Source organism: Dromiciops gliroides, chromosome 3, assembly GCF_019393635.1.
Source record: "Dromiciops gliroides isolate mDroGli1 chromosome 3, mDroGli1.pri, whole genome shotgun sequence".
NCBI lineage: Eukaryota > Metazoa > Chordata > Mammalia > Microbiotheria > Microbiotheriidae > Dromiciops > Dromiciops gliroides.
The window spans coordinates 593,801,921-593,816,572 of record NC_057863.1 but is presented as its reverse complement, the minus strand read 5'-3'; the positions used below and the strand labels follow the sequence as shown (position 1 = coordinate 593,816,572).

The 14,652-nt window shown below is 45.2% G+C and overlaps 1 protein-coding gene across 19 annotated transcripts in view; it reads right to left on the bottom strand.

The window, feature by feature from the left end:
• LOC122751408 (microtubule-actin cross-linking factor 1-like) overlaps positions 1-14,652 on the bottom strand; it is a 287,171-nt gene that overhangs the window by 135,233 nt on the left and 137,286 nt on the right. For 18 of the 19 annotated variants that reach the window (XM_043998438.1, XM_043998450.1, XM_043998446.1 and 15 more), the window contains 8 exons: positions 14,270-14,419; positions 10,773-10,988; positions 10,527-10,676; positions 7,856-8,089; positions 4,772-4,924; positions 3,968-4,201; positions 2,258-2,482; positions 570-1,088 (listed from right to left, as the gene is read on the bottom strand). In XM_043998438.1, the coding sequence (XP_043854373.1) occupies positions 570-1,088; positions 2,258-2,482; positions 3,968-4,201; positions 4,772-4,924; positions 7,856-8,089; positions 10,527-10,676; positions 10,773-10,988; positions 14,270-14,419 (1,881 nt within the window). The remainder of the gene's footprint in view (positions 1-569; positions 1,089-2,257; positions 2,483-3,967; positions 4,202-4,771; positions 4,925-7,855; positions 8,090-10,526; positions 10,677-10,772; positions 10,989-14,269; positions 14,420-14,652) is intronic. The other variant, XM_043998455.1, reaches the window with a different exon arrangement.

Sequence of the window (14,652 nt, the reverse complement as noted above, 5' to 3'; positions counted from 1 at the left end):
ACCCAAAGCTATCAACGGCCAAATGAAACTGCTACAAATCACTATTAGAAAATTCAATTTTGGGGAGTGGGGTGGGGCAATAAGGGTTAAGTGACTTGCTTGGGGTCACATAGCTAGTAAGTATCAAGTGTCTGAGATCAAATTTGAACTCAGGTCCTCCTGAATCCAGGGCTGGTGCTCTATCCACTGCACCACCTAGCTGCCCCAGAAAATTCAAATTAAAGCATATCTAAGGTGCCACCACCTCAAACCCAATGGCAAACAGATCAGCAAAATGGACAAAAAAGGAAAATGACAAATGTTTAGAGGGGCTTCCTGCAGAAAACAGGCACGTTAGTACAGTAATCATACAGTAGTGAATTGGAATGGTGGTTCTCAAAAGCAATTTAGAACTCTGACCCAAACATATCTACTCTTCCAGAGTAGAGAGGGAGAAGCCTGAGACCCTGAAAAGCCTGCTTATTAACAACATATGGATCTGTCCACATTGCTTTGTGGAAGTGATTGCCACTCTATACCATGAGCTCGATGAGATAACTAACACCTGGGGCTCAAGTCTCCCTCCATACCTTCGAGTGAAGGGCAGTATATCGTTGGGTTGCATCCTCCAGCTTAGAGGTCACTAAGTGCCTGGTTGCTGAGGGCTCTGTGCCTTCCCTGGAGCTGTTTTCTGTGTCCAGGACCTTCTGGCCAGACATCGTCACAAACCGTAAGTCTCCTTTGTGGGAAATGACATCCTCAGAGAAGCTCTTCTGTCGAAGCAGCAGGGACCGGAGGGCCTCAGGGTCGCTGCCTCCCTTGTGCACACTCTCCAGCTCCCTCTCCGCCTGATGCAGCCAGTCTTCAAACTCCTTGTGATCTCGGAGGAATTTCTGCAGCTCATCCCGCAAGGCCTGCACCTGCTTCAGTTCTGTCTCTGCCTGGGTCAGGGAGTTAGTGTACTGCTCCCTCAAGTCAGCAAGCTTCTGCTGAAGCTTCTGCCGCTCCTCTGGGGCCAGGCTGTGGCCATGCTTGTCCAGAAATGCCTGAGCTGCCTGAGTGGCCAGAATGAAGTCTTGCTGTTGGGAGAGCAGCTCCTGGTGACGGGCCTGGGAAATAAACCCCAAACCAAAAAGCCAGTTAGAAGGGGATGATAAGAACTCACATTTATAGTACACTTCATAATTCAAAAAAACACTTTCCAAACAATCTTGGTAAGGAAGTAGTTCAAATAACTATTTCTGGTTTTCAGATGACACAACCAAGGGTCAGCGAGGTAAGGTGATTACCCAAGGTCACACAGCTGGTTAAATGTCAGGCCACTGGATGCCGTGCCTGGTACTCCACTTGTATTTTTCAGTTTACAAGAATTCATGCGAGTGAGCAATCAGAGGAACCAAGTTGCCAATCTGGCTTTGTTTGGCCCACTGGTGTTATATGGACATTCTTCAATCTGTTTAGAAGCAAATTTTCCCTTTCTTTTCTAAGACATTGCAGAATTATCCCCTAAGCACCTGGGCAGAATAATATTACCTTATGTTTGAATAGCATTTTTAAGGAAAGGGCACTCTTGGATGACCTAAGTGTTATGCTGAACTTTTAAAGCTATGAGAAGATCATCACATTTATCAACTTTGTATGTGTTGAGGCAGAGACTACTGTCCATATTTCAACTGACAAAGAAACTAGGGTCCAAGTAGGTTAAGAGACATCTCCAAAGTCACAAGAATAATAAAATTGCTTAAGTGACATGTAACAGAGTCACACACACTCATTTCCTTCAAGCTCTGGCTGGCCCATGGATGGCTCCTAGCAGACATGCGACTTACTGACAATTCTGTCCCCCACAACTGATTGTTCATGCTCTCTTACTCCCCAAATCACTCTGCATTTATTTTGAGTGTATTTGTATCGCCACAGCAGGATAGAGCAGGAACTGCTTTGTGTCTTTCTAGCCCAAAGCCTACCATCATAACTTGCTGCATATAAACAAGTGCTTAATAAATCCCAGAACAATCTTGACCCTGTGCCAACACCAAACAGCTTGAGTTTGTGAGAATGTTCCATGCAGTCTCTCTTGACTTAAAAAGTGGTTCCTTCAAGGGCTTGGGAAACCAAGGCAACAACCCCATGGCCCAGACTGTCATCTCCCCAGACCTGATGGCCACTGCCCTCCCTTCTCCATCACCCAGCCAGGGAGGGAGCCAAGCCCAGGCAAGTATCCCAAACGCAGGGTCTGTTCTTGTGCAGGTCAATGAGCATGAATAAAGGCACTCACCTTTGCACCTTCATATTGCTGGTCCAGCTTCTCTGGAGCTTGGCTCATCTCAACATAACTATCGATGGTGTCCGTGACCCCATTCCCCAAACTCTCTGCCAGGGTGTGTTCCAATTTTAGAAAGCTGGCCTTGGGCAATCCACCTGTTGATTCCAGGGATGCCACCCAATCCAGAAGGGCATCAATTTTATTCCTGTTCTCCTCCAATTCCTTGGCAGCTTTAGTCTGAAAATACCAGTGGCAGATGAGAAGAGAAGGCCTGAGTCATTTAAAACAACAGCTGGATCAGGCTGGGCTTCAGCCAAGAGGTAAGGTAAGTTCAAAATCTGTATTTGCAAAGCATTAGCACAAAAACCCAAAATGTTACCACGAACCAAGTCCACTGAAAAACAATTAGGCAAGCTCCCCCTCTAGCTATATTTATCCTTCTTCTATGCTGTCCATAACTAAGCAACAACAGTGGTCTTAGAGGATACCCTAGAGTTGGAGGGGTCTGTAGGTGATCACTCAGTCACACTGGCTGGCATGCTAGACACATGCTAATCAGCTGTCATGGACAGATAAGCACACACTCTCCCCTTCCAACTGGACACCATCCTCTCTGTCATTTTGCACCCTTCTGTCTTCCAGGGTAATCAGTTCTCAAACTTTTCCCAAGTCTGACTTTTCATTTCTTTAGTTGTTTTTGTTTTGTTTTGATATTTAAAGCTAGTCAAATGTTATACACATGAGTTGTGTCATATGAACCTCAAAACAACCCTGTGAGGTAAGTGCTACAGATGGGATTTTCTTCCATTTTACAGATGAGAACACTGAGATGGGTTAAGTGACTTGAACCCACATCTTTCCACCTTCTATTTCAGCACTCTATCTATTCACTATGGCAAGGTACTGTGGTACAGCAGACTGTGTTGGACTCAAAGTCAGGAAGACCTGGGTTCAAATCGCATTCCTAACACTTAAGAGTTGTCTGACTTAGCACAAGTTATTTCAACTCTGTACCTCAGGTAATTCCCCAGGACTCATATACCATGCATCGACCACATTGTGATTTGTCTTGGTGAAGGGAGTTCCCACACTAGGAGTTCCTCATGCTGATAAAATAATCTTTCATGTAGCCATACAGTTAATTTTATTACTCCATATCTTTCTTTATATGCTGAAACCAGAGGAAGGCTATGCTAGCACTGAGTGTAATGAAGGATGATCCTCAGACTTCTATAATTTCCTGTTGCTACTTGGAACAGTATCTGTGTTCCAAATGTGCATGCAATTTTAACTGGAGTGCTACAGGGAGGAATGTGGCCAGCTTGTCATCCACTAGGCGCCAGAGAGTACCTTCTAGTTCTAACAGGATCCTGGAGTTTAGAGTTGGCCAGGAGCCCTGAAGATTCTCTAGCATAGCCTTCTCACTTTACAGTGACCCAACTGCACCTCTGGGTGCCCTGGCTTCCCAAATCAACACATGCAGCTCCTGGGTTGATTTCATTCTATTTTGTTTAGTTCTCTAATGAAGAGACTGTTACTGGTCAGGTACTGAGATTTCTTTTTGAAACCAACATCTCATGGCCTGGAATTCTTTGCTGATGATTTGGTGGGCGGCGGGGGTGGGGGGGAGGGGGGGAAATGGCCCCATGGGACCCTTCACTAATATGGCGGCCCAGGATAAGCATCCGGACTATCTTTTGTTCCCGTTAACTCCTTCACTACCTTTTCAGATTCCTGCTGCAAGGCTGCAGTGACTGCCTCCTCCAGCTCCTTCTGAGCCACTCTCGCCCGCTCCTGCAATGCTTCTGACTGTTCTTTGGCTTGGCGCAGCTTTTCCCGCAGACCACTCAGCTCGTGGGGGCTCAGTTTGGTCTGGTTCTCTTCCAGGAATCCTTCTGCATCTTTGATAACATTGGCAAAGGAGCTGGCATGGTTCTGGACATCCTTCTGCAGATCCTTATTATGTGAAAATGAGAAGAGAAGTGGTCAGTCTCAGTATCTTTAAGCAGCATAATGAGAGGAGTAGCCAGGTAAAAAGCTATCAAATTAGGGAACAGGGATGTTCTAAGAGCAGTGCTCTCCATACTTGTAACTAGGAATCCAACAAGTAGTCTGAAAATAGTAAGGGTACTCATCAATTATCAGTTACCCATGAAAACAGAAGGATCCACAGATAATCCAAAAGTGGTTCCAAGCTGACCTTAGAATTCATATAAAAGATACATATGTAGTAAATTTATTCTCCTATGTTGAAAAGAATTCTTATAATAACTTTTCATAGATACTAGGTAATAAAAGGGGAACTTTGCATAGATACTAGATAATAAAAAGGGAAGACAACCCAGGTGTATGTTGTGTGGCAGGGAACAGTCTGTGATTTCAAATTTCCTACGGGTGAGCCTCATAGTGCTGACCTATGCGAAGACAATAGAATGAATACACATGGTCCAGTGACCTGTGTCTCTAGCAGGGCTGAGTAGGGGCCTGCCTCTGTGGGACAATGTCCATCCCTCTCCCAATACTAACCTTGACAGAGTCTTGTTTCTGCTGCAAGGTGGAGAGGTCCTCAGGGCTGCCCCCTCCAATGTGGTGACCAGTCAAGGTCCGCTCAGCTTGGCCTAACCAGGAACAAAGATCATCTAGCCTCTGGTGGCATGTATTCTGCTGCTCCTGTAGTGTCTGGTTGGAAGGCAAAGGCATTAAGAGACAGTTAGTTCTTCCTCCCTTAGGTGGCTCAAATAGAAATCAACACCTTGAAAGCAAAATGGAAAGGTTACACTGCAAGGCGGGTGGGGTGAGATGGGACAAGCACAGAAACCATCCTTGGAAAGTTCTCCTGCCCTCCTAGTCTGAGCATCAGAGTCTGTGTGATGAGAACAAGAACAACATTGTCTGTTAGCACTTTTCCCCAGGCTGCTTAATATAGCCAACTCTCCATTATCCAGGGCAAATAGGAGTAAAAGCCCATAGATATTTAAAATTCACACATGATAAGGCTGAGCTAATATTTTCATTAGAGCTTTAAGCTCCTAAATGAGTTTGAGTTTTAGGCTCTTTCATTTTTCTTCCTTATCCTTTTGAATCTGAATTGAGAAAATAGACAAAAGGAAGGACGTTTTCTGGCAATAATTTTTGCCTAGTGAATCACACAGATGAGAGGGGCTTTGGGAGAGGTCCCTGACCAGGAGCATGCTTCTGTGACTGATTCCACCTCCAGGCCCCACCTTTGCTGCACGACAAAAAGCACCAGACAGAGGAGGGATTGAGCATGATGTGTGTCTCTGACCAGCTTTCTCCTTCTTTTCTTTTTTCCCCCATTAAAAACCAATCACCAGCGTCTACCTCATGATGGTGCTCTGACACCCCCACTCACAAAGAGGTGCCCAGCTTGGCTCCCTCTCTCCCCCTTGTTTTAACACAAACAATATAAGGATTCTGGAAGAGCGCTCCTAAGAGCTCTTCAGCTGCAAAGAGGGATCTTCCTGGGTTAGGATGGGTGCAGACTGAATCTGAAAAAAGCAAAGCAAACAGGTTAACACACACACAGGTAGATATAGAGGAAGGCATAGCATTTCTTAAGGGGTTCAAGATTACCATAGCTTGTGGGATTAAGTGTGTGCTCGGTGAGAATATCCACATGCAGCTATACTACCCACTGCAATTCAGTGGTATCTTCAAGCTGGGGCCCTGTCCTCAGGGACCTCACATTTCACTGCCACAGCCAACTTGACTTCATTAATTACTCACAGATGCTAAGTGCACTGTGCAGTGCTAAGCCAGGCCCTAAGTGAATTTCCAGATTTGGAAGGCTAAATGATCACACTCCCACCGCCTTGCCGAAGGCTCAATTGTACCTTCAAACACAAAAGCCTAGCTGAAGAAAGACAAACATAAAAGCGTCCTTGATCTTTTCTAGGAGTCTCTTGTTTTCCCCACAACAGTGAAGGTGGGGACTATAAATGGTTTGGGCCCCACTTTACAAACTGGACACTGAGGCCCAGAAAGATGAAGTAACTTCCAAGTGATCTGTTTGCCTAATAATAACTGACATTTCTATAGCATTTTAATGCTTGCAAAATGCTGTACATACATTATCTAATTTGATCCTTGAAACAACACTGTGAGGGGGTAAGGAAACAAGCTCAGAGAGGGTCAGGGATTGCCCAGAGCTCCTGGCAGGGTTTGAACCTGTGTGCACTTGTGACAGTTGAAGGCTCTTCCTAATGCAAGACCACCCTTCCACTTTTCTTCTCAATAGTGAGCTAACAAGTGTGAGGCAAGAAAAAAACATTCCCATCACTCTGGGATTGTGGCATTAATAACAACCATGGAGTTTATGACAAGGTGGCGGTAATAAAAAGTGAAGCTGCCTGAAGTTTTTTTGTTTAAGATATTGTGATAGAGAGGCAGGTGTGCTAGGGAAGAATGCTGCACTTGGGGGCAGAATGGCATGGAGGATAGTGTTCTGTGCTTGAGTCAGGAGCCCTGGCTTCTAGCCCCCATGCCACATACTGGCCTCTTTATCTTGGAACACTCCCTCTGGGCCTGGCCAACACACACTCTCCACACACTGCCCTCTGGCCATGCAGAGACTTGCTTGGGTTGGCTGCTCTACTGAAGGAGGCTGCCCTTCTGACTTCCACTCTTGAGTCCTCAGGCTGTCTATCTTTGAGTGTCTGTCCCTTCCTGCCCTTTTCAGCTCCCTTTTATGTGTAGTTCTCCCCAGTTAGAATATAAGCTCCCTGAGGGCAGAGATGGTCTTCCTGTTGGTATTTGTATTCCCAGGGCTGAGGGAAGTGCCTGGGTACATCACAAGCATTTAATAAATGCTTGCAAGCCTAGGAGACATAAGACAACCTCTGTGACCTGCAGCTTCATCTTGCTTTACTACTTCCCAGGGAGGCTTTGAGCATTGCATGACTTAATGGAAGTCTTGCAAACAGAAAACCTAAAAGTACTCTACAAATGTCAGCTACAGTGTGTGACTGTCAGCAAACCACTTCCCAGAAACTAGGTTTCAGACAATCCACTAGTAGTGTGGGGACAGTAATCCTCACACACCCCACCTAACAGTGCAGCTGTGAGCAGCCACAAAAGGCATTTCTAAAATGGGAGAGCTGACACCATTCCTCTGATCCGTCACCCTTATAAGATCTAGCACCCGGAGAACTATCAAAGTGACAGCGCACATCTCTAGAGCACTTTCAGGGGTTGTAAACATCTCTACAAATATTGTCTCATCGATCCTCCCAACAACCCAAGGACACAGGGGGTATTATTATCCCTATCTGACAGATGAAGAAACTGAGATGCAGAAAGGCCAAGTGACTTGCCCGCCTTCACATAGCCAGCAAGTCTCTGGGCAGGAATTAGGAGCCAACATTCCTGCCCCTAAGTCCAGTGCTCTGTTCACTAAACCATCTGGCTGCCCTATTATTGTTCTATTAAAAAAGGGACTAGAATATGTCTAGCCATATCTGGTGGAATTTTCCTAATTGCCCTTTGACAGGATGGAGATGGTCAAAAATAAATAGCAGCCAAGTCCTCCAGAGGTGGCTGGGAGTGGCAACCAGGAAGCCAAGGAGGAGAGAGCCTCTCCAAAGGCCTGACCTGGGCCTGGGCGGCCTGCATCGCTTGCTCAAGATGGCCCTGGAGCACATCCTTTTGGGCTGTAGCATGCACCGACAGCTCATGGAAGGCCTTCTGCAGCTCGTTCAGAAGCCTCAGCAGTTTCCGGCTCTGTGGAGGGGCCAAGTCCTGGGCATGCTCTGAAATGAAATACTGAATGTCCAAAGCCAGAATGTCCAGCTGAGATCTCCTCTCAGAGAATGGCTGTTTCAAGGCCTGAAAAAGTACAAGAGAAAGATGAGCAAGAATTGAATCTCCTCTCCACTGCTTCACATGAGCAGCTGTGCCACCTTCCTTCTCAGTACTGTGGAAATTTATTTTGATTTGGGGACCCTACCTTTAGGCTGAGATTAGAAAGAGACCCCTCAGGGTCTCTTCTGTGTGGGAGGTGCTGGTGCCCCTCCCCCTCAGTTTCAGCTGAGCCAAAAAGCCCTGTGGGCTGTACAAGACGCCAGGTCAGACAGCTGTGGGGAGGGAGCTAGCACTCCCTCCACCCTGAGCGGAGCTTTCCGAGAGATCCTGGGCTCATCCAGGCCGGGGCTCTGGCATAGCCTGTGCTGAGACACATGATGCTGCAGCGTCCCCCCAGCCCCAGCCAGAGCCCTGGCTGGCTGATTAGTTTGGTTGGTGTGTGGGTACAAAAAGCCCCAAGATTTGAGTGGAGAAAAGAAAGATATATATAGACCTGAGAGTTAGATTAGAGAGTGGGACAAGATTAGGAGAAATGGGGGGCTACAAGGACACAGGAGAAGGCTAAAAGACGGGGGCGGACAAGAGGACTGGAGGCCAGCTGACAAGATTAGAGGGGCGGCAAAGGCGGCAGAGGACGGAGCAGACAGACACACAGAACAGGAGGCAGTTCAGAGCACAGAAGTGGTCAGCACAGGGTACAGGTTGGAGAAAGCAAAGATTAAGGCAGGTGGAGTTAGAAGAGAAAGTGAAGCAGGGAAGCTGAAGTGAAGGAGAAAAAGAGTGAAAGTTAGAAAAGTGGAACATACCCTGAGGCAAGAGGCAGCTAAGGCCCTTATTGTATTAAAAAAACTTCCAGGGGCAACAGGTGGAAGCACCGGAACTGAACAAAGTCAGGTTGTACATTTTATTTCCCTGTATTCTTAATTTTAAATAGTATCTCATAAATAAACTCTGCTTTGATTATTTAGTTAAGAGGCTTCTTAATCTTTTGCTTATCAATTTGGGAGTGGAGCAGTGTGGTGGAACTTTACAAACGGCCCACATTAAATTAATAGCAGTCAGATAGCCAGTTAGTCAAAAGTCCCCAGATTAGTCCTCCAGTCAGCTTCAGCCCCAAATTAGGGCTAGTTAATAAAATATTCCACAGTACAGAGATGCCCCAGTTAAAGAACTGACTAGAGAGCCTTCTTGCTCTGCTACACAGAGCACTGGAGAGACAAACCAGTTCCTGAGAGTCTCTCAATTATATCTCCTCCAGGATCCTCATAGGGAACAATAAGTTGCCTCTATTGGACTTTGATTCCCAAACACATTTAATGAGCTTAGGTGCTCATTCAGCACCTAAATCCAAAACAGTCAAGACTCCAAACAGATAATTTCTCTTTGGCTTTGGAATGCACCCCCCCCCCCCCCCCCCCGTCACTGACTCTTTACTTTTAAAACTCAATCTCGTGAATGAATGAATGAGAAAGCATTTATTAAACCCTTATATGCTAGGCACTGTTCCAAAGATGGAGGGGGTGGGGGCCAAAGATTAAAAAAAGAGCCAGCATCAGCCCTCAGGGAGTTTGCTTTCTAGCAGAGGAAGACCACCCATATAGGAAAGACAGGATGAGGGAAAGGAATTTTGTTCTGGAGTGAACTGAGAGTACTCAGGCAGTGATAGGCAGATGGCTAGCTGGCTTATGTGGACCGCTGGGTGGCTTGGGAAAGGGAAGCGTGGATAATAACTAACATTCATATGGCACTTTAAGGTCCATGAAACACTTTCCACATATTACCTCACTTGAGCCTCACCACCTATGAGGTAGGTGCTATTATGATGTCCATTTTGCAGATGAGGAAACTGAGGCTGAGAGAGGTAGGGTCTGAGGCAGAATATGACCTCAAGCTTTTTGGACTCTAAGACTGACTACGCACTATAGATAAACAAGGGCTCATAAGGTTGCTAGCTGGAAGGGGCCTTAAAGGACTTCTTCTTGGAGCACCTTACTTTCCCTGAGGACTAGAGAAAGAGTGACTTCATCAAAATTATAAACAAGTTAGTGGTCGATTCAAGATTACAATACAGGTATCTGGCCCCCCAGTTCAGGACTCTTTCCACTACACCCCCACAGTCACTGCTGTAGCTGCTATACTTTGCACTGAGGGATTATACACAGACTTCCCATCTAACAGATGCCTTTCCTGCCTGAATGCAGGGAAGAGGGACCAAAGATGACAACTGCCACTTCCCAAGTCATTCACTCCAAATCTATTTAACTGAGCCCCTTCAATAAGCCCAGACCCAGTGCACAGCTTTGCAAGGCCACCAGAAATGTTAAGAAGAGAAAGGGAGAGAAATGCAGTGCTCTAGAATATCCTTTCTCCTTCCCCTATACTACACTGATCTGAACAGGAGTCCTTAAAACTCCAAGGGAAAATTCAATGCATGATGAGTAACTGAAAGTCAAGGCAATACCTCACATTCCTGAAGATGGTTATTTAAGTCAGTAGCATCTGATTCATTGACATGCTTCCTGCTGTACACAAAGTGACTGGTTTCATTAATCCAGGTCTCTAATTCTTGAAGTTTTCCCTGGAGTACGTCATGTTGGTTCAAGATTTTAGCCTAGAGAAAAAAACAGGGTCGGAGAATCATAATTATAATCCCTAAACCTGCCTAGATTTTGTGGGCCTTCCACTTGGCTATGAAGAATAATTCTACCTTTTCCACATCCACACTGTTCTGGAGGCTGAGAAGTCTGGAAGCCCATGTGTCACTCACAGAGCTGAAAGACTTCTGAAGATTTTTAGCATCTTTCTCCAAGGCCTTCAGCAACTGAGCAGGGACTTCCTGGGGCTGGTTGGCCACAATCTGATTAACGCAGTCCAACTCTTGATTCACCAGGATGGACAGCTCCTTTAGCTCTCTGTCCAGGACCTGTGAGAGAAAAAGGGAAATTAACTACATATGACCCTGAGGGAAAGAAAAAAAAAAAAAGGAAAAATATGAAGGAACTACAAAGACTAAGAAGAATAGCATCAGGAAGAAAAAGCACCAGGATTACCTTGAAGGTTGCATGAAGAGAAGGTGCCAATAACAGCAAAAAAGTGTTTTTTAAACTATGTGGGAGGTTAGAAGAGGAAAAATGACAATAGTAAGCTCTGGCGTGGATGAGATAGGCAAGCTTACCAGACAAGAGAAACAAGTGGGGCTGCTTAACTCCATCCACACTGCTCTCCATAATTTTATAGCTGTTAATGATATACCGTTTCTCTGCTACATTAGAAATTGTTCAAATTTCTAAGCTTGCAGGCATGTTTTCACTCAAAGCTGCCCAACAATGAAACAGGTTGTCTTTGGCAATGGTACTTTCAGTGGAAACATAGTGGATAGTGTGGTATAGTACAATGGATAGAGTCCTGGCCAAGAAATCTGGAAGACTGAGGTTCAAATTTTACCTCAAATGGAAGGAATGGAATAAGCATTTATTAAAGACCTACAATATGCCAGGCACTGTGCTAAGCACTTTATAAATTTTTTTTTTTAGCTCTGTTGGCCCTTGGTTAAATTCCTTGAGAACAAGTTTTCTCAGTCTCAGTTTCCCCTTCTGTAAAAGGGATGAGATAACAATACCTATCACTTCACAGTTGCTGGAAGGATTGAATGAGAACACACATAAAAACTATCACAAGTTGTAAAGTGCTTGATAAATGCCAATGAACAGCATCACCGATGCCCATGGAGGGTGGGAAGAGCCCTCCTGAGGGCTGCAACAGTGGGATCCCTGTTCAAGGACAGCCTGGACCAGACACTCTGGGAGGCTGCTTTCCTTGTCATTCCACAGGGTCCCATTCTCAGGATCATTTCTGTTTTTCATCGCCCTACTTTGTGTCTCTCCCACTTTGATAGCATCTTTATTGCAGTGGGACATGAAAGGCAAGAAGACAGATGGAATATTGTACATAGGGAACAGCTGGTAAGACAGTTCATTTGAAATGGAGAGTGCATGGAGGTAAGTGACACACAGCAAGCCTGGAAAGGCAATGATGAGGAGTTTGACGATGATAACAGTGATGATGATAGCTAACATTTGTATAGCACTCACTCTGTGCCAGGCACTGTGCTAAGTGCTTTATGATCATTATCACTTGAGCCTTATAACAATCCCGGAAGGCTGGGGCTGTTATTATCCTCATTTTACACAGGAGAGAACTGAAGCAAACTGAGTTTAAGTGACTTGCTCAGGGTCACACAGCTAGTTAGTGGTCAGGTTTGAATTCAGGTATTCCCGACTCCAGGCCTGGAGCTCTACATACTGTGCCCCTAATCAGATCCTGGAAGGGTTTGTAGTGCAAAATATGAAATGGTATCTGACCCTTGAGGGAACAGGGAACCATTGGAGCTTCTTGAGCAAGGAAGAGACATGATTAGACCTATACTTTAGGAATATCAATTGGAAAGTTATGTGAAATACGTATTTGAGGGGAGAGACTGGAAACAAGAATACAAATCAGGAAGCGATACCCACCATTCAATCAAGTGGTGATGAGAGCTTGAACTAAGATGTTAATACAAAAGGGAAGGTTGCAAACAAGGTGACTAGAAAGATGGCGGTGCTCTCAATAGAAACAAGAAAGGCAGGAGGAGGAGGAGGAGAAGGTTTGGGGAGAAAACAATGAGTTCTATTTTGTACATGCTGAATTTGAGACACCTATGGGACATCTAGTAAGAAATGTCTAGAAGGCTCTGGTGATGCAGGACTCAAGTTCAAGAGAAAGATTAGGGCCTATGGAAGAGATATGGAAGTCATCTGCATATACAGATCATAACTGAAGTAATGGGAGCTGATGTCATCACCAAAAGTATAAAGAGAAAAGAAGAGGGCCCCAGAGAGAGTACTGAAGGTCAGACACATATGGAAGGTAGGACACGGGTAAGGATCGTGTGAAAGGGACTAACAAGTAGCTAGGTGGAAAGAAGAACCAAATATTTTCTTTTTCTTTTTTTTGGGGGGGGAGGTGTGAGGCAGTTGGGGCTAAGTGACTTGCCCAGGGTCACACAGCTAGTAAGCGTCAAGTGTCTGAGGCCGGATTTGAAGTCAGGTCCCTTTGATTCTAGGGCTGGTGCTCTATCTACTGCACTACCTAGCTGTCCCTCAGATTAATCTTTTTTTTTTTTTAGAAGAACCAAATATTTTCAAAGCTACATGTCCATTGGTCAAGACAATCCAAAACTGCAATGGCTGAACAGCAACCCTAACACAACTAGTGGTTAAATACTATGGAATTTAGTCAGTCCTACTTTAGAGACTCCAAGCTACAGAGCAAGCTGCTGACTCTGAGACAGAAGCTACACAGAAACCCCATTCAGACATAGAAATCTAGAAGTAAGACTGAACCCAAATCTCATGAATCAGCTGTAACTTTTCATTGTGTTATCCTGGACCTGAACTCTAGGTACAAATCCAATATGTAAAGAATTGTTATTTGAGGTTTTTATGCTTCCCTGCGCACTGGCCTGGGGCTCCACAAACCACATGGTGCTCCACCCACTGGTTGCAGCTGTTGCTATGGTGCTGGCACCTCACGTCATCACCACTCACCTACATGGGCCTGGCAAAATTATAATGACTGGAAGCCTAGTGAGGGCAGTCATGTGACTGTCAGAGCGGCCAGACAATTGGTTGGGGGCTGTGTGAGGTTTCAGGGAATGGGGAGAAGTCGCCATTCTAGCTGGAAGGCAACAGGAGTGGGGCTGTGTGTTCTCAGCTGATTCCTGGTTGGTGGTATTTTTTCAGGTTGTATAATTTCCCTTTCCTCATTTTATTTCCTTTCCCTTGATCCTACTGATCCTCTTTGTGTTGTTTTTTTTTTTAAGTTCATTCTTGTTAAAATAAATCCTGTTCTGTTTTTTGTTTTGTTTTGTTTTGTTTTGTTTTGGCGGGGCTATGGGGGTTAAGTGACTTGCCCAGGGTCACATAGCTAGTAAGTGTCAAGTGTCTGAGGCCGGATTTGAACTCAGGTACTCCTGAATCCAGCGCCGGTGCTTTATCCACTGCGCCACCTAGCTGCCCCAATCCTGTTCTGTTTTAAGGGAGGCTGCCAGTCTCCTTCCTTGCCCTAATATTACGGAGAGCCGCTTAGCTAACACTCCCCAATTAAAAATTGGTCCCCACAAATAGGAGTCCTAGCACCAGGTGGGAAGCTCTGTGAACTTACCTTTGCCTGTCGCAATTGATCCTGCAATTCTGCTAGACTCAGCTCTGCTGGACTGATCTGCTTGGTTCTCATCTCAATATTCCGAAGGAGAGAGAGATAAGATACCAGCTGTTCATCATGTTCTAAACAGAGCTGTCGGCTATATACCGTCTGTGGAACCAAAAGAAAAACTACTTAGGCCTCAGACAAGTTCCTTCTGGTTCAGTTTTCCCCTTCTGAATAATAGAAAGGTTTTCATTTTTAAGACATTAGATCTAGACTTACATATACCTCCCTTCTATAGAGAAACATTTCAAATAATGGTGACAAAATGTGATTTCATACATTCTCAGTTATCAGGTAATCATCACTGTTAATTCAGAAGCAATGTTTTAGCAAACATT